A 24,073-nucleotide genomic window follows, 5' to 3' on the forward strand; every position below is an offset into this window, starting at 1 on the left:
GTGACATTCTTCTTTACTGATAATATTGTTGCAAACCCAAAAGAGCCTGATTAATTTTTGCAGCATCTTTTAGGCTTGAATCACACTTTCATCCGATAGTAGGAACTGAGTCACCGGTGAAGTATGTTCATCCAAGACTCTAGACAGGGGTCAGCAAACTTTTTCTTAAAGGACCAGATAGTAAATATTTGAGGCTTTGCCAGCCCTACAATTTCTATCGCAACTACTCAACTCTGCTTTTTCGGCATGAAAGCAGCTGCAATATGTAAATGAATGGGCATGGCTGTGTTCAAATTAAGCTCTATTTTCGAAAACAAGCAGGTGGCCCAGTTTACTGACCCCTGCTCTAGAAGAAAGCTAAGTTCTGGAATTTCCACGTTTAATCCTGCAAGTAAAGTCATCTGACAAAATTGTGAAAAAAGGCAATTGTTCTTTTTCATTTCCAAAACTCAAAATATTTGGCTAATTTTGTTTTTTAAAATTAACTTATCTCTGTAATGATCTTTTATAAGTGTAAGGACAGTTCTGGGAGAGCAGCTGCAAAGTATGAAACTGGATTTCCTTATTTTGTTCTCTATTTTGTTTTCTCCTGGGTAGTCTTGATGGAATTCTGAGTTGTCAAGGTGCCTCCACATCTCTCAAAATAATCCATATCTTTCAAGTCAACCCCTAAATCGTGGAGATCCTTGAGTACCAAGCTGAGACGTTGAGCTGCTTTGATCCTCATCCATGTTTGTGTGGACCCCAGCATCTGTGGATTCGCAGACTGGAATCTGTGAATGTGAGAAAGTTCCTCTACGTGCATTATTAGCAAAGTTTCACGCATTTTACTCACCAACGATAAGACCACTAGCACATTCTGGGGGATTTATAGAATAGAAAAGTCCTTCAACATCAGTTACTTTATCTCCTGTTTTTTGTATTATGCAGATACACATAGCTATCTTAGAAAAGCATTCTAAGTGGAATTTGCATGTAGATAGTTTTCTGATAGGTTCAAATTGCAAAGCTGCATTTGTTTTGTAGTTGAACGTTTTGGTAACATGAAGTAGATGGAAGTTTTAAGGGAAATAACTTCTTTTCGCATGAAAGAACAAACTAGGAGGACTTCAACATCTTGGATGCAAATAAGGGCTGATTATGACAAATGAGCATAATTAATTTGTAAAAGAATCGTAAGCAGATTCTTGATTCTCTTTAGCACTTCTCATTTATTTGTAATTGAAAAGGCAAATTTCTGCTAAAATAATTGTCATTCATCCTTTCTGTTCATTTCAAAGTGCCTTTCCCCTCCCAGGCAAGGCCGGCTGCATGCATTGTAGTAGTAATACAGGATGCACCTTTGGTGAATGTCCCCTTTCACTGCTGCTGAGTTCTGCTTCTGTGTTTGGCCTTTGCCTCTCCTTGTGACTTACAGGAAATAAAATATTTCTCCTCCTTGTTCAGAAAGTCTTTGAAATTCGAATGCCTGGGGGAACTGAGACGTCGTGACTGTGTTTGGGGAATCCCGTGAGTCTGTTATAATCACCTGTGACAGTCAAGTTTCACTAATTCCAAGTAAAAAGAGACCTAAGAGGATGGTTTGGATTTTAGCGTAGTCTGCTTTCAAAGCTGCGTTATAAACAGAATAAATCTGTGTGAATAAGTAAAGTGAGGTAGGTTGATAGAAATGTTTAATTTGCGATGGATCTTCTGTATTTAATGAAGAATTCAATAAATTTTGAATAACTATATTCATTTCTCAGATAAGCATTCGGTAAGAATCGCAAAGCCCATGTTTGAGTCATCACAAAGTGTGAATCGTGATTTAGAGCAAGGAATTTTTACTGTACAGCATGCTTGGTAATGATCCCTAAGATATTTTAGGCTTAAATTAGTGAGAGGTCCAATACTAAAATGGAGGAAATAAACCTTAAAGCACCGTCTATGTTGAATGTCCTTATTTCAGTAGATGGCACCTTGGACGGCCTATTTCAGTTGACACCAAAAGAAATAACAATGTTCTGACACTGATCTTTACCTTATTAGATGCTCCCTCTTTTATGGGTGGTCTTAGGTAATTTTAATTCACATTCTGCTTCTTTTTAGCCTTCCAACTGACTAAAGGTATAGCTTTGATTTTTCTTCATGTTACATGATAATTTATTCTAACCAGCAACGTTTGTTCATGTACTTATTTGCACCCATTTTTGCAAACAAGTAAACAGTTTGGGACATGCAAATTTTTCTATATTGGTATTTATTGTAATAGTGTTTTACGCACGTGACATTTTAGAGATGAAATAGCTCGAGCCCTTTATTTTACAGGAAAACCTCGTAGGCCCAGAAATGTCGGGGATGGGTGGACAGTCTCAAGGGCTAGAGGATGCCATTCTAACAAAGATTTTCCTTCCCTTTGGTTCAAGTTAATCTACTTTAGGTCTCCTGGTAATGATATAGTAAAATAATTTACCCACTTAATACTATAATCGGCTCACTAGGATTTTCCCATTAAAACAGACTCATGAGTCATAGCCTAGTGTTACCTTCCCAGCTTTGATTGTATACTCTCTGTACACCTGAAGAGTTGTATGGCGTCTGTGGTACCTGTGCCCGTCTCAGGCTGGTGTGTGTTTTGAAATCTCTTGCCCCACACTGATGCCTAGCGTCAATCAGGAAATGCTGTAATTTGTCACCCACTACCCTGAAGGTGTTACAGGGTCGGAAGTTGTGGGAGTGCAAGGTGGGTGGTGGGAATGAGTACTAGAACCTTCGGATTCTTTACTGAGGCTTAGTTTTTCCTGCCTGTATAAGTCAGATGAACTTTGTCACGTTAAATACATCTCTATCACCTCCACCTTCTGTTTTCAGTGGACACTATGTTTGCCTTTGACTTTTTTATTAAGACAGTACACCCCTCCTCAAATGTATCTGTCACAACTCCAGGATTGCTTAAGACTCACGCTGTCACCGGCACATTCCATTTAGCAATGTCCTACAGATCAGAGTAAGGAGAGGCTGGATGACAAAGGACATTAAATGTTACACTGTGTTGCTTAAACTCAACATTGTAGTAGCCTCTTGAAGATAGACATAGCACATACTTTCTGCCTGTGGATTTAATGCATTGTTTCTTAATTCAGCATCCATTTACTGAATCCTTATTTGTGCTAAGCACACCACCAAGAAAAAAAAAACATTCTTTGTTTAAAAATCCAGGACACGTATGAAGAATTTTGGAAAGGTTTTCATCAAAAATGATTAAAATATGCAATAGTTTTAGGACTGGAAATGCTACATTTGCTGTTGGTGCCGGGGAGGGGTGGGGGGCAGGAAAGACACATTAAAATGTCAATATATCACGATTTTAGGCAATCATAGAAAGTGTGAACCTCCCTTGATGATTGGATATAGAAATTACTAGAAGTAAAATTGCAGCTCCTCTTGGTGTAGGTGGGCCGCCTCCCCGTCTCCTGGGCCACCAGCCTGTCTTTGTCGAGTGAGCTACACTGAGCAAGCCTGTTATGGCGCCAGAGCCCATGATGGTCTGTCTAGTGCATTAATAATCTCAGCTGCTGTAAGGTTTTTTTCCGTGTGCTTTATTTTAACTCTGTTTCGAGAATTCAACATTAGTTGTGGTGATAAGACATGATAGTTTCCTGACTCTGTGGAAGAGAGAAAAGGTCCAGAGGTGATCTCAGGGGCTTGAATTTCCTGGGCTGGTTGTGGTTCACTTAGTAGCTTTATTGAATAAAAGACCAGGTGATTCATGTAAAGTCATATGTTAGGATGCTGTAACCAGGGCTTTGGAAAGGGCCACCTTACCCGTTAAGTGCAAATAAATAACGATGTGAATGTACAGCAGACTCTAAAAGCATATTAGACTATTGATGAGAATGAATAATACATGTTTTCTGATAGTGTTTGCTGCATGTGGCAGGATATTTTAAAAGTGGGGAAAAAACCCCTCTGTGTGAGGTCTGCATTTAGTTAACCTTTATATTCCAAGACAAGCTTAACTGTCATCTGTCATATTTATAACAGCAGCGTCAATTCAGAGTTTTATGCTCAAAACTTGTAGACTCAATTAGGAGATACGCTTTGAAGAATTGGTCTCTACGATATGCACGTAGTAACCTAAAAGAAAAATGTCTTGTCAATATTATTGTAGTGATTTCTGTGTATTCTTGTTTTAATTATGTGATGGGTTCTAGTGCTTTAGAGTTTGCCATCATGGATGATCCCTGGAACTTGGCCATGTCTCATTGAATGGAATGGACATTTCAGTTCTAATTTAGCATACTTACTTCTCCTGCTAAGTGAAAGCAGAGTTTACATAACTCAATTTATATGGGTTGTACAGACTTCCATCTTCTGAGTTTTATAACTCTTTCAAGTTAGTTATAAAACTTGAAAATTGCATGTTTCAGTGGATAGTGAGTCCGTAGTACTTACCAAGTACCCATCGTGCTTTACCAATCTTAAAAACAAAATCTTTGTTCTGGGGTCATTATATTTACGTTGAATAAATCTGAAGTTAGACTTCAGGTCGATGTTGAAGTGGGGTCAGATCTATTTTACTGCTAAAACTTCCAGCACAATCACAATAGAAAAGGGTTAAGCAATGATGATACAGGTAAATAACCAAAGATGGAGGCTTATCTAAAACCAAGTCTAAATTGCATAATAAGAAAAGAATAAGGATAGTAATGAAGTTCTTAAGAATTAATGTTCCTTGTATACACTGCTATATTTAAAATAGGTAACCAACAAGGTCTTACTGTATAGCACAGGGAACTCTGCTTAATACTCTGTAATAACCTAAATGGGAAAAGAGTTTGAAAAATTCATACATGAATACTGTATGAATACAGGTCGAGATGTCAGCTATGCATTTCTTATCTAAGAAACTCTTAAACCCCTTCATAATGCACTAAGCCTATTTGCTCTACTTTGCACATTAAATTCTTTCACAATAAGACCTCTCCTGGTTTAGTGGTCACTATGTTAATCCTTTAGCATTTTAAAGCATTTTGGTTGATGAAATGTCTGTCCTTTTCCTCCCAGTACTTGAGAAATCCTCACCGTTATATGAAAGAACTGAGAAGATAAAGTACCAAAAGGTAAATGACTGTTTCAAAGACACATGATCAAACATTTACTCTAGAGAGACCTTATTGAGTCTTTGGTCTGGAATCATTCAGATTTGACTGCGTGCACTTGAAAGACGGTGATGCCAGTGGCCAGGCTGGGAAAACCACTGGATTTGGAATTCATTTCACTCCTCTCTTGCCCTCCCCCATCTGTATAGTTAAGGGTCCCTCCTTACCAAGCTTAATCTTGACTGACCTTTCTGAGTCTTCCGGAACCTTGCCTTATCAATTATTTGTCCTTTGTCTTTGCACTTTCGTTTCTCTCTTTATTCTTCGTCTCATCCCATCTTCCCGTATATATTTTCAGTTCTTCCGGCTGCTTATAAACAAATAGACAAAACTCAGTCTTGACAAAGTTGCAAATTCTTGCCTTGACATTGCTTTTACTTCACTCATGCTCTTCAGCGTGGGCCTTTGTGGATATCTTTTCTGGCTCCTCATGTGTTCTTTGAGCCTTTCCAAAGAGGCACGTGTCTTCACTCCTCAACCTGAGTCACTCCAGGGTGAGTAGTTAACAACTCGTCACAAGATCAAATCGCACAATTCCTGTTCTTGTTTCTTTTTTCATCTTTCTGTAGCAGAATATAACTCCTCCAAGCTGCTTCCTAAAATTCTCTCTTGATTTCTGAAACATATTTATTTTTTTCCCTTTCTGGAAAAAAGCTGGCTTTCTGCTTTCTGCCACCTAAATTCAAACATTCAATTAGGCAACCTTGATAGATTATATTCCATCATACCTCCCTCCAGGTAGGTGAGTCCTTCCTCACCGAGCTCCTGAATATAAATCAGGTTTTCTCATACTCTTGACTGGATTCTTCCTGTTGGTTTGCGCTAACATAAATACTTCCTACTTCCCTATCTTGATCTAAAGGTAGCTTAGTCATCTTTCAAGGCAGTTTATCACGATGGTTAAGAGACCTCACTCCAGAGCCAGAGTGCGAGGGTTCACACCACATCTCCAGACTACTAGTATTTGATCTTGGGTAAGTTATTTGGCTCCAACATGCCGTAGTTTCCTCATGGTAAAGTGGAAGTAGTAATAATTTCTTCCTTGTAGGATTGATGAGACAGTTAATGGGTTAATATATGTAAAGATTAAATAGTAAGACAGTTCTAGACAGAGTAAGTTCTGTGTGTATGGGTACTTTCGATATTTCTACTCTCTCAAACTCCACCTTGTCTATAATACTTTTCTCATCTCCTGAGTCCAACTAAAGGTCATCTCTTCTGGGAAAACTGGGGGTTTTTTGCTCTCTTATGAGGCTTAACTTACTCTAATTTTAATTGTCTCTGTCTTAACCTAGATTAGAGTAGGCTTTTTGCTCTCATATGTTCTCACATCTTACTTAACTTCAAAAAATTTTTCTTTTCCTACTAAAGATCCAGTCTGTTTTTTCCTAAAATAATTTCTGAAGATTTGAAGGTCTTGAGACTATCCTGTGTTTTGAATTTTTGATGAGAGATCCCCAAAGATACTTTGAGGATGCCCTGTAGGGCTAGCCTGAACTTCATGAAGGAGAATAATGGAAGTGTCACTTGTGATTAATTTCCTTTTCTATAGGAGGGCTTTCTGACTGTGTAGCTCTAACTCATCTTACCCACCTCTTTGGGAAAACTGGGTTGTAGCAGTGTATGTGTATCTCTGTGTTTTTCAAATATTTCTTGCACATTTTACAGTACATTTTTACAATGTTGAACATTTTTATTGTGACAAGGAAATAAATTATCTTGAAAATGTTTTCTTTAAAATTTTACTCTTGTATTTAATAGGTTGGCGTTAGAAATTTTGACATGGGTTGACAGCTCTTACTATAGTACCCTCTCCCCAGAGGACATTCCGATACCCTAAATGTTGGTGATGTCACAATTGCTGAATGGAAGCTTTCACTGAATCAGATACTGACAACAATAATTCCAACAATAGAAATTATCACCAGGCATTCATAAAACCTGAGAGCAAATCATTATGACAAAGTGCATCCTGATGGGAATACCAAAAATACACATAGGCTACATTATCTTTATTTCATTTTCCTCTTTTAGAATAAAAGTTTTGATATTTGAAAGAAAAGGGACAGTTGTTTGTTGAAAATAGAAATTGTTGGACATAACCAACCGTATGTTTTAGATTTTTTTCCCTGTGTTCTCACTGAAAATGTATTTTGAATTTGTTGTGTTTCTCCATACTTTGTAAATTCTTTCCTTAAGGTAAAAAAAAAAATTTTTTTCCTTTCTCGTATCCCAACATTTGCTTCAGCTAGGTTTGACCAACAAGTTGGATTCTTTCAGCCTGAGTCATTGTAAAGCCAACATGTCTGGTGATGTTTGTCTGCAGATGCAACTAATGAGTCAGTTCTAACTTTGTATGTTACTTTAAAAAAATCAGTAGTGGATTATCTTGTATTTAAACCTGTTGAACCTCTGCAGCTTGAATTTGCAGAGTGACACAGTTAATGTGCCATGGTCACATGTTTAACTTTGTCAGGAAACATTGGTTCATTTTCATATGTTATCAAGACAAGAAACAGTCTCTTTTTGATTCTGTATCCATCTTATAATCAGAAGAAAATATATCTGCCTCACAGATGGAAACAGAATCAAAAGGAGACTGTTTTTTGTCTTGATCACACCGTGAAGCAGCAATCAAACCAGAAATAACACTTCAGTCTCTGACACATACTGTTGCATATTCAGATTGGGTTTTGCTATAGACTTGGAGTCATCTTTTTCATTGTAATCTGTTTGACATCATCCCTAAGAACTTTAGTCTCCTGGTTCTAGATGACATGGTTAATTAATCCAAATTTGTGTTTTCAAAATAGAAACTTGGCAATGGATGGGCCCTTTGTATGATTCAAACTGTCCTATATAGAAAATGCCTAGATATTAGTGTAGAGAGAGAAGATATAAATAGGAATAGCATTGGAAGTCCATAATATAGTAACTTTCAGACCATATGGAGAAATACTATTATCAGTCATTTTCTTGTTTTGTTTTATACACCAGTTAACGTATGCCAGTGATTTTCACTGTCACAGAATTGCATTGTTGTTCATTGACAGAGTAGCAAAAATGTAGAAGTATGCAAACGAGAAATGGAATTGGGAGATGTCATGGAATACGTACTAATTGAAGGAAGAATACAGTGCATGTAATCCCCGTGGTTTTGGGGTAGTTAATGCCTGGAAACTGTGTCATTATGCAAGGTTGCATTTTCTGAAGAGGGTCAGTGCTATAATTGGGGCTTGCATTTTTTAATCTGAAGATGTGGGAAGCTTTAACTAATGGATATAACCAACAAAGTGCTACCTAAATGAAAATTCAGCAGTCACAAATGGCGGTCATCTGCACACCAAAACATCTAAAATTCAGTACATGGGCTGAGATAAACACTAACATTTAATTACCAATAATTTTGCTTGCCAGCAGAATGCAGAATTGTTCTTGAAAGCTCTTTGGATAATGCAGCTCTCTAGAGGGACTCTTCTAGGAGGCCTGATGGTATGCTATTACTTAGACCTGCCTCAGAGGACTGAAATTTTAAAGTTGGTGATGACCGTTCTCTTGTTGTTTCTCCTACTCAGAACTCCTTTTGATCCAACACTTCCCCCTTCTCCCTCACTTGCACTCAATCAGACTACTTAGCAAGTATTTTATTTCAAAGACTAAAGAAAGGAAACAGTAAATGATAGCTCCCAGAAACCTCACATTTTATTGGAAAGCCATAAGAACAACTTCCGTAACGGCTAAAATTTTGATTAGATTCTATCCTGGTGGGTAGGGTTGTGCCTGTGTCTTAAAACACTGGCAGTTGTCTTAACCGAAACCAAAGGAATATATGGGGAGAGGGACGGAGCTGTGTGTTTTCACTTGGTAGCCAGAGCATTTGAGAGCCTCAGTCACTCGAAGGGGCAGAACTGTCTTCTATAGAGACCACTGAGGACCAGGTCAGCTCCATGGGTCCACTCACCACAGTCTGCTAATTGGCTCCTTTCTTAACACTGGGGAACAGGAAAACTGTTCCAATGGGCTTCTATTCCTAATACCATTGCTTTACCTTTAGTGCAGAATGGAGTCAAGGTTTAAATCCTTTACTGCTGGATACTTTTGTCTTGCCTCCGAAGGTGTCCTGCTAGAGAAGCTTATGGGATTGAATATTTGGCTTCAGTTTCTATAAGTTAAAATGCAGAAAAAAATTGGTTCCCGTGGAGGAGCAGATATTCAGAAGCAGAATAGGGAGGGTGAAGAGAGACTATTCAAAACGAGAGACTTCCTCTTTCTCCAGACTCTCTCCCTCTCTCTTTTACGTGTGAGTAATGAATCTTTGCCCTTACTGTGTTGAAAGTCACCGTGACCTCATGCTGATATTCCCAAAGCAAAGCTGTTGGTATTAAAAACCTATAGCTGGCCTCGAACTCTTTCCCAACTTATGACAAACTCCAAACAAAATCTTCTATGTTGCATTCTAACAGCTCTGTAAAAATGGTTCTATGTCCTAGTTTTGTTTGGTGTAGCTTTCCAATACAATCGATGTAGAAATGAATTACCCCTTGACTTTGGAAATAAGCAATTCATGAGAGATTTCTTAGATAAAACTATTTAATCAGGTTCTGAACATACAGGAGAATCCATGAAAAGATACAGGCCTTTATGAACAAGTGAAAATTTTTTTGTCTTAGAAGAAATATTCCATTTTCTGGGCTCAATTCAAAACAAAACAAAACAAAAATTGTTCCTTCCAATAGTGTTTGCTTATGTGTTCACCTCTTCAGACTTGTTGAAGGAAGGAAAAGGGAATGGCTCCACAGTTAAAACCTTCAACTTTGGCAAAATTGAGACCATTTTTGTGGTATCAGACAATCGTAACACTTATTCTTGCTCAGGAATTTAATCCACTTTCTTCGTAAAATTCAAGATACTTTATCATATTTTTTTTCCATGAGAAGATTAACCTAGGTATAAATAAAATTACCCTTCATACTTTAAAGATCCCTTGCGAACTTTGGGGGACAAAGGAGTCTCTAGTTAGGAACTTGAGAATTTTAGCATTTATTGAGGAACAAGTGAATCCAGCCTCTACTTAGATAATTTTTCTCACCAGTAGCAAGTGGGTGAAAGCTGGTTTCTGGCAGACAAAATACACCCTGTCGGGAGGCCACACATGACTAAGTGCTCAGTGTTAGTGCCCTATGAAACGGCAAATCTTGCTTTAGAATAAAGTCAAGACTTGCATTTGCATTGAACGTGTGTTCCCAAAGGATTTGCAGACACTGTTCGCTATATCGACTAGTTCTGGATGAGGTAGTGGAGATGGTGAGGGCAAGAAAATAATTTCTACATTGCACCAGTTTATGTTTCATAACTGGCTTTTATATATAGGAAACAGAAAATTTGGGCATAGAGCAAATCTTGCCAAGCAGAACCACCAGTGGTTGGTAGGTTACCCATCAAAAGGAAGTAAAGTGGAAACAACTGAGCATCTTCTATAAACACAACGCTATGAAGTAGTTCTGCATAAGCAAGGCTAATGAAACCGATTTTTTCTAGCACTGATATCTTCATCTAAGATGTCTTCAGCGTTCACTTCCATTCCCATTCATTACTTACAGAACTGACACATTATCCTGAAAACATTTCCTAAACGTAATTGAAAACATTAAAAAGTCTGGTATTTGATAAACATTTGGATGTTGTTTTACAAATTTTTATTTCTGATTTTTAACAAGCTTCACACATGTTAAAATTATGTATAAAGAAATCCAATCATACCAATAAACCAACTGGTTGGCAATTTGATCTTCAGGGTGAAAGGTGGTGTAAGTTTTTATGGTAATAATTAACAGGAGTATAGAACTTTATTGATTGTCTTCATCCATTTGGGCTGATCTAACGAAGTATCATGCCTTGGTGGCTTATAAACAATAGAAATTTATTTCTCATAATTCTGGAGGCTGTAGAATTTCAAGATCAGGGTGCCAGTATGGTTGGGTTCTGGTGAAGGCCCTTTTCTGTGTTGTAGACTGCCATCTTCTTGCTGTATCCTCATATACTGTAAGGGGCCAGAAAGCTCTATGGGGGTCCCTTTTATAAGGGCACTAATCCCATTCATGAGAAGTCCGCCTCATGACCTAATCACCTTCCAAAGGTCCCAGTTCCTAATACCATAACCTTGGAGGTTAGGTTTCAGGATATGAATTTTGGGGAGACACAAACATTCAGACCATAGCATTGATCACAGCACATTTTTCTCACACATACCTTATTGTTTAGTGCTATAAGCATCCATAATATATACGTAATTTTTTTTTTTTCAGAAAAAGAATAAACTAAATATCTTCATTTTACTGAATGGGAAATTTGAGACCCAGAGGGGGAAGTGACTTGCTCAGAGTTTTATAGCAAATTATTGACAGCTGGGACCAGCATTCAATGTGCATGCTATGTTTAGCAAACTTCATACTGAGTGAGTGCTAGGTGGCTTGTTTTTGACATGAGTCATAAAGAAAATATTTATAATTTAATTTTTTCTAAATGACATTTTGTCCTCTGCCTATCTACCTTTATTTTCTCAAAATGAAAGACTAAGTTTTAATTCAGTAGGCTATGCTGATAGATTGGTTTATTTCAAGGTGAGAAAAACAATCAGGTGCGTATTAGGAAAGTTCTGGATGAGTTGATCATATTAGAATTTGCAAGAATGGTGATTGTTTAGTGAAACCCCATGATAACTCAGCTTATACAGAGGTGATTTTGCCCAGTGTGTCCTGGGATTGTGTGTACAAAATAAACACAACTTAGCTGATTTGAATGGCTAAGGACCATCTTCCGTGTTCCCTGACGGGCTTCCTGGAGCGAAAGGAACAAAGAATTTGAAGAGCTTTGTAGAGGTGATTATCTTGTCTATTAGAGTATCTTTATTACAGCATGGCATTTCAAATTATTTCTTGCCCAGAACCCCCCAAAGAAATTTTTTTGTTTAAATTTTAGGTTTGCTAGGGTGGCATATGTAGGATCATATTTTTTTTTCCTTATAGATCTATATTTGTATTCAACTTGGTAGTTGAACATTAGCTTGTAAACAGGATTTCCTTTTACAAGAAAAGAAATACTTGTTAGCTCTAAGACTCAACAAAATCCTCCAAATATTTGCTTTGGAGAAAAAAAATTAAAATCTAATATTTAGGCCACTTATTATTTACTTCATTTACTTATTTCTGAGGACAAAAAATTTCTCACCTTACCTAGCCTGCCTAACTAGGAATTTACTCTATCACATGGATGCCATCTCTCTCTGGGACCCTGACGGGAGGTGTAGGCGAAGGAGAACTGGGCTTGGGGGCTCCGTACTGCCACGGATCTTCTCTCTAACTTTCACAGCTTCTCTTCTGTTTTCCCACCTACCATCCAAGGTTGCTTTGATCACATAACGGTGCTAGAATGTCACTTTCTCTCTTCACCAAAAAGCAGAATTTTAATTCTTCTGGACTCTTTGTTTATAGCCAAGTGGGATTAATTAACTAGATAGAGGCTCACTTTGATAAGATGGGGGGAATAAGTCACAAGACAGATGTGGGAGATTTAAAACACTGTTTCTTAGTGCCTAAAAAATATTAAATGATTTGGGACTTTATACAAGAAAAATGTCATCTGTGGAAAATTTAAAAAAAAAAAAAAAAAAAAGGTGGTGACATTTGACTGTTACCTTCCCTCACAGACATTCTGTGTTTAGCTTATTAGCCAAGATAAAGTGTAGATCAATTTTTTTGGTGTCTTTCACGTATGTATATAATATGAGTCAGTAAATGAGTTTTAATTGAAGAATTTGGGTTCTCTTTTCATCCTGATGACTGAAAGGGACTTTTTTTCTTCTTTCCTTGGACCAGGTGATGGAGAGGTAGTGGGAAGATGAAATGATATTTCTTCTATGATCACTCCAGTATCAGATCAAATTGGGAGGAGTTATATTTGATGACTGAGCTATAATTTTTACTTCTGTCTGGAAAATGATTTCTTGGTATAAGACTGTTTATATTTTTAAAAGACTTGGAACCTCGAGAATCTTAAGTACATAAAAGATTCAAATCAAAGAAGTAGACTGATTTTAATATTAGCAGTATGGTGGTAGTATGGTGACAACAGATAACTGTACAAACGTCTTTTCCACATATATCCAGTCAGCAGGAGCATGCTTGGAACACAATTGCCAAAAGTCTTCTTGATGCCATTTAAAAATATTTTTAAAATGTTTTAATGACAGTGCTTCTAATTCCTGATTCTAGAACTTGTGTGTGTTTGTGGGTGTGGAACCTGTGTTCTACCTTTCTCTTGGGGTTTAGAAGCACAGAATTATCTAAGAATTGCAAAACTAAATGATGGGGAAAGGAACTAACATTTATTGCAGGCGCATGAAATGTCAAACGTTGTACTGATGCCTCACATAAAATTTTCCTAAGATTGACCTTTCTTATCGTACAGGAAATGAAAGGACAATGAGGGTAAGTAACTTGCCCAAGGATTCAGGGCCGGTGTGCTGTGGAGATGGGATTCGTAACAACATCTACCATGATGCAATGTGCAAAGTCTCCCTGAAATAATTCCTGCCCGACATTTTCCAGATTATACACAGTGATGTTCCTCTCTCTTGCTGTTGGTTGTTAGTTGTGTTCTGTGCCGATTTGAAGCCATCAGTCTTCAAATAGTTTTGGCCCTTGGAACTTAGAATTCTTTTGTAATTTCAAAGGGCAACTCCGGAGTTTGCTTTCCTTTGAGATGCTGTAACTAATAAATCAACTTTAGTGTTTGGTTATTGTATCAACATGGAGAGCTTTAGTTCCAGTGCATCAGCTTGGGTGTGAGTTTTCTTGCTGTGTCACTCTATGGCTAGTGAATGTCCCAAATGTGGAGAAATGCAAAGGTAATCCCAGCCCTTTCATTGTAGCTTAGATTTGGGTTTAAGTGCCTTCCAGCATGGATTACTAGTTGCTGTGTTGTTTTTGTTTTGTTTTGTTTGTTAGTTTGTTTGTTTAACTGCCTTTTTTTTTTTTTAACTTAGAAGTTCCAGCTTCTGAATTTCTATACCAACTGATTTCTTTCAAAATTGGAAGTAATAGAAATGAGAAATAATTAAAATATATGCCCACCACTCTCCTTATTTCTTAAGGATTTGATACAAATCTCCATTGGCAAATGGGGTGGTAAAAAGTTTAGGGGCAAAGGGTAACTGAAATTCTGAATTTCATCCTTGTCTTGTCAACATCTTGAGTTTTGAATCACCCTAGATCTGCACCAAACTTGTGACCCAAGGTGGGTACCATTCCTGAGACAAGAGCTTTGCCCATTTGCCAACTTCTTGGTGGGGTTTCCTGTAACCTCCTAGATAGTGCCCTCCTGCCTTACCTAATTTTGTTGGCTTGGCCTTTTGCTTATGACACTGCTGCATGAACTCAGCTAGTTAGAATTTCCATATGGGTAAAAGGAGGACACTAATGGTATACTCACGACCTCATGGTCCTGTTGAGAAGACTAAATAAAATAGTTTAGTAATGTGTTTGGAATTAGGATTGTGCTGGACCCCTGGAAACAGTTAATAGATTTTAAGTTATAATTTTAATTTATCCCTGGCTCTTGGCAAGGTTTTCACCCATATTGTCTTGGGAAATAACCAGACTGCCCTGCTTTTCCAGGCTTCTAGTGGATTCTATAAGCCTCCCTCTGATACCTCACTATAACTAACATGAGAAAATTTGCAAAAGTAGGAGTGTTTATTAACTTTGAAAGGCAAACAGGAATGGAGACACACTTTCTTACTTAGAATTTGATTATGTACATTCATTTCCTACCCAGAAATAAAGGATAGAAAGTGGCCCTAACTGTGTTTCAGAACACCAATTTTAGTAAAGTAGATTTTAGGTTTGTAAACCAACATGACTTTAAGCCTCTGGGGATAGCTGTATAGAATTTCATGCCTTGTGGGTCAGAAAGGGGCACTCATGTGTTATGTTCATACACACACTACATTTATCCTTTGTTTTCTATTCTATAATTTCTAAGTTGGTGCATGGGTTTCTATTATAGAATTGGGAGAAGATCCTAAAGGCAGGCCCGTCAGGTTTTCTCTTTCTTAGCTCTAAACTAATGTACCAAAATATCTTGAAATATCAGAGCTGACATTTTGACGTGCACCATTCATGCATACTGGGTAATTAAGAATTCAATGAAAGAGTTGTAAACTACAATTTAAAATACTGCTCCAGTTTATTTCTTCAGATTTTCATCTATTGTTTTGTGATTGCTTTCAGGATAAAGGTGCATTTAAAGTACTTTTACCATATATGTTTGCTCCCACTTCTGAGGGAGAAATAACCAAAAATTAAGTCAAATAGAGCCTGTCAGATGTCTGAAGTAGGTTATGACCAAAAGCCACTCTCTTTTTAGAAAGAAATGTGTAAGAGAAATTCTTACTTTGATAACGTAATAAAGGCCTTCCTTGAGAATTGGAGCAGTATTTTCGTCATCCTTCGGTTTGTTCCTTTTTTTTTTCTTCCCCAGTTTCCAACAGGAGATTCATGTATAGAGTGGTGAGACAAATTTTGACTGAAGAATAGCACTATTCTACTTAACACCTGGCTTCTAAATAAGATAAATGTAGGTTATCACTGTCCTGAGTCATGATTCCAAGGAATGGAATGTATAAGCAGCAAATTTTCTGTTCTAAATGGAAAATACTTTAAAAAAAACACAAAAAAAGATTGGTCAAAGAGTACAGTATAATTCTGCCAGGAGACAGCCCTGAACTAGAACAGAACCAGAGGTCTCACCTGTACACCGGTACATGGGGCACAGGGCAAGGCGTGTGTCCTCTCTCTTTTTCTCTCTCTTTCTCTCCTGGACTTATTTGTGTGGACTAAAGAGGATATTGCCATATAATTTCTGCCGTGCTTCATCAAGGAAAGGCAACAGATTTTCCTCTGAAGAGCAACATTTCAGTGGATTCCCACTGATATATGATGCCGTAAAAATACACTTGAACAAAAAGAAATGGAGTGCCTGTTTAGCTCCGACAACGGTCCTGGATTGAATTTATTATTTTTAAATTTATAATTGATTACTGATTTGGATTAATGCTTTAGTACCAGAGGAGAAAAATTCAGGATCCAAATGTATTCATAGAATAAAAGTGTCAACCTCCAGGAAGTTGGAGACTTAACTTTGAGTGAAATAGGCTGTTAATGACCATTGAAGTTGCGTATCTAGTTTGACTTCTCATCAGGAAGTTGATAATGAAGGACACTTGTATATTACCATGGAACTATTTCTTTTAAGCCGAAAATACCTTGAAAAGCAATGAATACAAGTATGACACAACTAACAAACCAAATGTAACCGGCAACACCATGCTTTGCATTTTCTGCATGATAGTTTTCCTTTAATGGGTCCTTCTTAATAATGAGATAGACTAAATCCTCCTTGCATTTGGTCTTTGAAGATGTGTGTGCATATATGTGCATATATATGAATGATGGAGTTTGAAAGGAGTTTGGAGTTTGAGATTATTTTCTTGAAATTTGTGATTTTCCAGCTGTGCCATTTCTTTGCAAAGTGTTTTAAAGTTATGACACCTTTTACTAGCTTTGCTATAGACCTAAAATGACTGTCACTGCCATTTTGTTCAAGACTTGGTGTTTGCGCCGGACATCGGAAAGCAGATAAAACAAATACTGCACCACTTCTCTTTACAATTGACAAGCTTAGTCTTCTTTTAATCACTGATTCTTTGATCTCAGCTTGGTATGTCCTTGGCTTACTATGATTAGACACTTTACTTTTTTTTTATGACTCCTTTTTTTTTTTTTAATTGTGGCAAAATACATGTAGCATTAAGATTTTCCATGTTTTCCTTTCTAAAGTGTACAGTTCAGTAGTGTTCTGAGCTGTTTACTTTGTAAACAGAACAAGCAGCTTCCTCCACTGGGGCTGCTATAACAAATTACCATAGACCGAGTGGCTTGTAAACAACAGAAATTTATTTCTCACACTTCTGCAGGCTGGGAAGTCCCAGACCAAGGTGCAGGCAGATTTGGTGTCTGGTTGGACCTGCTTTGTGATTGTAGATGGCTGGTTTCTGGCTGCGTGGGCACATGGGGAAAGGGGCCAGAGAGCTCTGTGGTGGGGTATCTCCTGTGAGGTCACTGATCCCATCCATGAGGTCTCCACCCGCAACTCCCAAAGGCCCCTCCTCCTAATACACTCACGCTGGGGGTTAGGATTTCAACCCATGAATTTGGGAGGACACAGACATTTGGTCTAGAGCCACGAGTAACTCTCTCTTCGTTTTGTGTTATGTTTTGTTACAGAACTCCAAGATGGGAGGCAAGCTGAGCAAGAAGAAGAAGGGGTACAATGTGAATGATGAGAAGCCCAAGGACAAAGACAAGAAGGCAGAAGGAGCCGGGACAGAAGAGGAGGGAACCCCGAAGGAGAATGAGACCCAGGCGGCTGCGGAGACCCCAGAGGTGAAGGAGGGCAAGGAGGAGAAGCCAGAGAAGGATGCCCAGGACGCTGCCAACAAGCCCGAAGACAAGGAAGGCGAGAAAGACACAGAGGCGGCCAAGGAAGACGCCCCGAAGGCAGAGCCCGAGCAGGTGGAGGGAGCCGAGGGGAAGCCCGAGCCCCCGAAGGGTGCTGAGCAGGAGCCGGCGGCCGCCTCGGGCCCCGCCGCGGGCGGCGATCCCACAGCTGCGGAGACCGAGGCGGCGGAGCCCGCGGCCCCCAGCAAGGATGACAAGAGCAAGGAGGGAGGGGAACCCGCAAAGACTGAGGCCCCCGCAGCTCCTGCCGCGCAGGAGACGAAAGGTGACGGGGCCCCAGCTTCAGACTCAAAACCCAGCAGCACTGAGGCTGCCCCCTCCTCCAAGGAGACCCCGGCAGCCACGGAAGCACCCAGTTCCACGCCCAAGGCCCAGGCCCCCGCAGCCCCCGCAGACGAGGTCAAACCCGCCGAGACCCCGGCAGCTAATTCTGATCAAACCGTAGCCGTGAAAGAGTAACAAGGACAGCCTATGGAAAAGAAGAATACCGCTTAACGACGACCTGTCTCTCTGTCTCTCTCTGTCTCTCTCTCTCTCTCTCTCTGTCTCTCTCTCTCTCCTATACTAACTTGTTTCAGATTGGAAGTAATGATATGTATTGCCCAAGAATAAGGATGTGTTCCCATCAAGGGAGGGGGGGGGGAGAATCCAAATAGTATTTTTGTGGGGAAATATCTAATATACCTTTGGTCAACTCTACCAATCAGTCCTGGATTTGAAAGATCGATGTCTGAAAGTACAGTACATCTTTTGTACCTGAACTGCTGTTACATGCACTCCGCCACTAAGATCTGAGCATCTTGTCTTCTGCAAGGGGAGTTGGGGGTGATGCGTTTGATTCTGCCCGCAGGGCCTGTGCCGAGGCAATCAGATCTTTATGAAAGCAGTATTTTCTGTGTGTTCTTTTTCATTTACAGCCTTTCTTATTTTGATATTTTTTTAATGTTGTGGATGAATGCCAACTTTCAGACAGCCCACGTAGCCTGTCCACATGTATCTCAATGCCAATACTCCATTCTTCCTTCCCAGGTCTTTTTGGGAGTAACAAACATTCTCTCATCCTACTTAGCCTCCCTAGATTTCTCATGACGAGTTAATGCATGTCCGTGGTTGGGTGCACCTGTAGTTCTGTTTATTGGTCAGTGGAAATGAAAAAAAAAAAAAAAAAAAGTCTGCGTTCATTGCAGTTCCAGTTTTCTCTTCCATTCTGTGTCACAGACACCAACACACCACTCATTGGAAAATGGAAAAAAATAAAAATAAAAAAAAACAAAAAAAATGTACAATGGATGCATTGAAATTATATGTAATTGTATAAATGGTGCAACAGTAATAAAGTTAAACAATTAAACTGAAGTCACGAGGATTACTGGTTTCTTTTACCACCGGCACGCTGCCCCCTGCTCTGTAATCGCCTCAGTAGAGAACAGAACAATGTATTGGGCATTTTCATGGGTATATTTGGATAGAAGTATAAAGCAGGATCCTCAATGTTATCTTTTTAAAAAATTAGCTGGATCTGTGTCAGTAAATCTTGGAAGAAGGTAAACTGAAGACTTACTGTGTCTATGGAGATACACCCTATTAAAAAATGTGGGTGTTTTAATTTAATTTAAAATTTACTTAAAAGTCACAGATATTTTGAATAAAATACATTATAAGACAATAAATGGATCTGAACTTGAAGGCTGGGTAGAAGAGAATTATAAGGTCTTATAGAAACATCACATGTATGTAAGTTGTGAAGCCACTGAAGATTGTTTCGTTTTATCTGTTTATGTACCGTAGTCATGACAGAGCCCAGAAAGGGGACCTGAGTGTTGTGAGCAGGCCATGAGATAGCAGTGGGGTGAAAGCAAGCATGGAACTGGCCTTTACAGTGACCGGATTCCTGTTCACATTTTGCCTTGACTAATGACTTGACTAATGACTCATGGCTTTTAAGTCACATCCAACCTGCAGGCTGCTCTACCTACAAGAGGGTTAAGGCAAAGCCCCTTTTACTTCTGAAATATTTAATAGTTTGTATATATGTCTGATGACAATTTTATAGGATGGATAGGTATACACCAACAGATGTGATGTCACCTCTGTCCCTCGGTTTCTCCCCCAGAGCTGGAATAGTGACCCTCAGTTTGCTCATGTGTTCTGTAGATGGGGAAGGGGCTGGAGCATTGGTGTCAGCAGTGGCTTTTATGGGGCAGCCAGGCACACGTATCAATTCTATAATGTAAGAAAAGAAGGAATTGTCTCTAATCTCTTGGTAGTGATTTTGGTCTTTCCGATTGGATATTAGAAACCAAATCTCAAATATAAAACACTTAAAAATGAATTTAATGCTAGCCACTACAAAGATTTCTCATGATTGAATCAGCTAAATGGCAGGTTTTGGGGAGAGTGGGATTGGGTGGTAATTACCTAGAGTAGTAAATACAGTTTCACCCTGTAACCTAGAAAATTTTCCTTAGAATTTGTGAAGGGCCAATATACTGGAATTAATTCTCAGATGGACACTAGTGATATAGTGGGTGAGGATGAACCTTCTTCGGTTCTTAACGGGTTACATTACACATGGTTAAATAAAAAAGGAGAAAAAAGTCCCCTCCAATTATCGTCTCAGTAGTCTAGTATGTACCACACCTGAGATGTTGCCAGTGGGTAATACTGGAGAAGAAGAAATGGTGAAACTGGATACTAGGCCAATATCCCTGTTGGGTTTAATTCATATCTGTGATCAACTTTTGGCACTTTTGGTTCTTGTTTCTATAGTGAAATAAATTTGAACTCTTAATGCTTGAAAGCACAACAAACAAGAAATATGTAAACACATTAACCACCAAGCAACAGTTTTAGGTAAGCAAAATAGCAGAGGAATGTCCAAATTATTACTGGTGTGTCCTAGCAGATGTAAAATAGCTCAGGGGTGGGTTGGTCGTGGTGGTGGGGAGATAACAGAGTCTATGAACCATGGAGGACATTTAAATAGTTACTCATTAAATACCACGCATTTCTTGCAGATAGATGTGCTTGATGGAAGTCATATAAATTCACTCTTTTCATCTTTTAATAAAAAAATTCACTAGGATTTTGGGTGATTAGAACAATCAAATCAGCCTCCTGGATTAGCGTTTATCACTATAAATTGCTGTTTAGGGATAAACGAAACTAAGGAGGCATTTTTCCTAGTTTATTTACACTTAAAGTTGTTTTGTGGGAGAATTAAAATCTGAGCTGTTTTTCTCTTTTCTAACTCTAGTAGGTGTTCCAGCAATTAAAAAGTATCAGAAATGTGGTCCTCCAAATATTTAAATCAGAGTTTTAACCTAACTGTGGCTCATGACATTTAATTTTACCATAGTTAAGAAAAACTTAGTTTGACATTGTATATTCAGCAGAACGTGTTTTGCGTGTGGGAGTGATGGGCTCAGTCAGGAAAGAACAACATTGAGCATCCATTTCAACTTCGGAGGAACCTCGAGTGCTCCCTTCTCATGAATGATCTTAAATAAAGTGAAGGTAATGCACAGACTTTGCTTAACTGGCAAGTTATTTGGAGACTCCCCACATGTTTGGCTTAACTACCTCATGCGTGTTTAACGTCTGCTTTACGAAGAAGAAAGGGTTCCAGGACCTAACACTTGTTGGGTGCCTATGGACATACTGCAGGTAGGAAACTTAACAGGAATTGAAATGAATTTGTCCACAGTGACCAGCTTTGTCCCTCTACCTTGGGTGTCCTGTCCAGCAGCTGACACTGCCTCTGCATGATAGGGATGGACCCCAGTCCTCAAGAGCTGGGGTGTGCCATGATGATCCTACCTGGCCTCAACCCTAAGAGCAGGCCATCTTCAGCCTGTCCCTGGCCACTGAGGCAGAGGCCACACATGGCCACCATCCAGGGATGCCATTTGTCATTCTTAGAGGGCGTCCTTCCTTTCAGTGGGGTCGGACCCAGGTCCAGTGTATATTGTCAACCGCCAGGTACTGATGGGATCTAGACATTCTTTAGCTGCCTAAGTTGGGAAAATGATTAGGTGCCAGCAACTACACACTTTGTTCTCATAAAGCATCCTGAAAGCTTAATTTTCATTAAATGAAATACCATGGTATATTGAAACACAAATGTTTCTTCATTGAAACATTCAGCATATCAACTGATGTCCACTGTCAGAGCTGGCTTTGAGACACCCATCTTATGTTGTTCCTTTACGTATATAAAGCTTTGACATACAGCAATTTCAGTCAAGTTTCATTTATGGGAAAATAATCTACTATTTAGAGAATTAACTATTTTGTTGTTATCCAATTCTTGTCACAAGATTGATGAGCTTGATCTCCATTCTTTTGATTTCTATTTTCCAGAGTAACAGCACAGTTATTTTGATCTTTATTTTTAACTAATTTACACAATAATGGAAATCAGATGCTTGGAAGATAATTTTAAGAATATACCAAACAGCAGTGCCACTAATATTTGTGGGATTAATCGGACGGGCTTTTCTATGCATCCTTATAAAAGGAGGCAAAATTTGTTTCATTTATAACTGACACTGTTTTTGGTCAGCCAAGTAGTTCATATTTTAAACGTTTAGCTCAGGGACTGCTATTTGGCTAAGATGTCACATTTTTTTACCCTTTCTGTTCATGAAAAAGTTAAGAGAGTAATGTAGAGAGTTTTTCATAAAGGTATATGTCTTTGATTTTAAAAAAAAAGCGATTTCTTTTTATGAGCCTATATGCTGCATGCCTTTTTAAGGATAGAAATTTTATTAGCGTATGAAATCTCGAAATCCAGGAACCATTGGTTCAGTACATTTCTACAAGTTTTTCTCAGTCTTCATTTTATTAAAAGCAATTTTCCTTCTGAAGCTGTATACTTCCACTCATTTACATATTTGAATTCCTAGAGGGAATATCTATTTAAAGAAGAACTATGCTCTTGAAAAAGAATACTTAGTACAACTGTACACATTGAAATAGAAAAATCAAATAGCAATATCATATATCTCTATCTCATGTACACTTGACCTTCATATTTTCCTAAGGTCCAAATATCACATTTGTTCCTCATTTTGTTCCCTTTGAAGGTAGTTTTATGTTTCCCCCAAGTTTCCCTCTGAGTCCAGGAAAATTCACATTTAATATCATTCACTTATAAATTAATTAACCTTCTATAATGTATCCACCTCTTTTGTTTTAACTCCCTCAGGTTCATGTCTTTAATGGTCGAATGACAAAATGATAGCGCAATAAGCACCAATTTAGAATCATCGAGAAAGCTTTCATATTTGCTTTCTTCACATATGTTTTTGCTTATATAGCCCAGGATTTAAAAGAGTAAAAGTGTCTCAAAAATGATGTATTGGGGAATTCTCATCTTGAATATGGCTTTACATGTATTTCCCTAATTCTGAGGCAGAGTTTCAGATGACAAAAAGAAAGCCAGACAAGCTGCGGCCTTCCCTGAAGTCATGGGTGTGGGAAGGTCTACTAAAACTTAAAAAGAAATCTATTTTTTTTAACTTACATAAATATTCTGATACATGAAAAAAATATATCTTAAAGACTGAGTTTCAATCATTAGAAAGCCTACTGGCAACCTCACTATCTTTTGGCTTTTTAAGCTATGACTTCATTCAAGTAGAAAATATGTTGGAATAGGTACCAAAGACGCTAGCTTTATAATTGACTAAATTAATCCTGAATGTCTATTGGATTGTACTTAAGAGCCACACATCCAGGAAGTCAGGCCCATGACATTGTTACTCAAAGGAAAAAGGCACTTTTTTTAACCTGGAGGAAAACACATTCACTTGTAATACACTTTTGTTAACAAAAAGGACACCGAAGAAAATTGAAAAAAAGAAAAAAAAATCCCTGAGCCCTTAAAAAGAAAGCAGTCCTCTTAATGGAAGAGAAAGACTACATTTTAGTACTTTACTGACAGAAAGGACCCTGCTTGGACATTTGCCATGAGCAGAAGGGAAATGACATGTCTGATTCCAATTGCCTTTTGCGCAGGTTTGGGAAATTTGATCTGACAGGTGAACCCCATTAAAGTCTCCGATTAGAAGAAGGACCTAGAGCAGCAGTGAACAGTTTCCGTGCTACCCTCTGCCTCAGCCCAGACGTCTAAGAATAGAGCTGCCTGTCAGCCAGAGCCACCCACCGCAGCCACCAGAGTCTGGCTAGTATGCAAATTCCCCAGAGGGTTCTTGGTTCTTTTTCTTTTCTTTTTTTTTTTTTGCTGAGCATAATAGAGACTATATTTTGCTACCTATTCAATCAACTGCCTTCTCTTGCAGGAGCTGAAAATGCCTTGACATTCAGAGCAAATTCTACCTTTTCAAAATA

At 38.5% G+C, this 24,073-nt stretch overlaps 1 protein-coding gene across 2 annotated transcripts in view; it reads left to right on the forward strand.

Annotated features, from left to right (window-relative positions):
* BASP1 (brain abundant membrane attached signal protein 1) overlaps window positions 1-19,075 on the forward strand; it is a 76,965-nt gene extending 57,890 nt beyond the window's left edge. For both annotated transcript variants that reach the window (XM_068535174.1, XM_068535173.1), the window contains exon 2: window positions 17,486-19,075. In XM_068535174.1, the coding sequence (XP_068391275.1) occupies window positions 17,495-18,178 (684 nt within the window). In that variant the 5' untranslated portion in view covers window positions 17,486-17,494 and the 3' untranslated portion in view covers window positions 18,179-19,075. The remainder of the gene's footprint in view (window positions 1-17,485) is intronic.
* The last annotated feature ends 4,998 nt before the right edge of the window (window positions 19,076-24,073 follow it).

Source organism: Eschrichtius robustus, chromosome 2 (assembly GCF_028021215.1).
Source record: "Eschrichtius robustus isolate mEscRob2 chromosome 2, mEscRob2.pri, whole genome shotgun sequence".
NCBI classification, from domain to species: Eukaryota; Metazoa; Chordata; class Mammalia; order Artiodactyla; family Eschrichtiidae; genus Eschrichtius; species Eschrichtius robustus.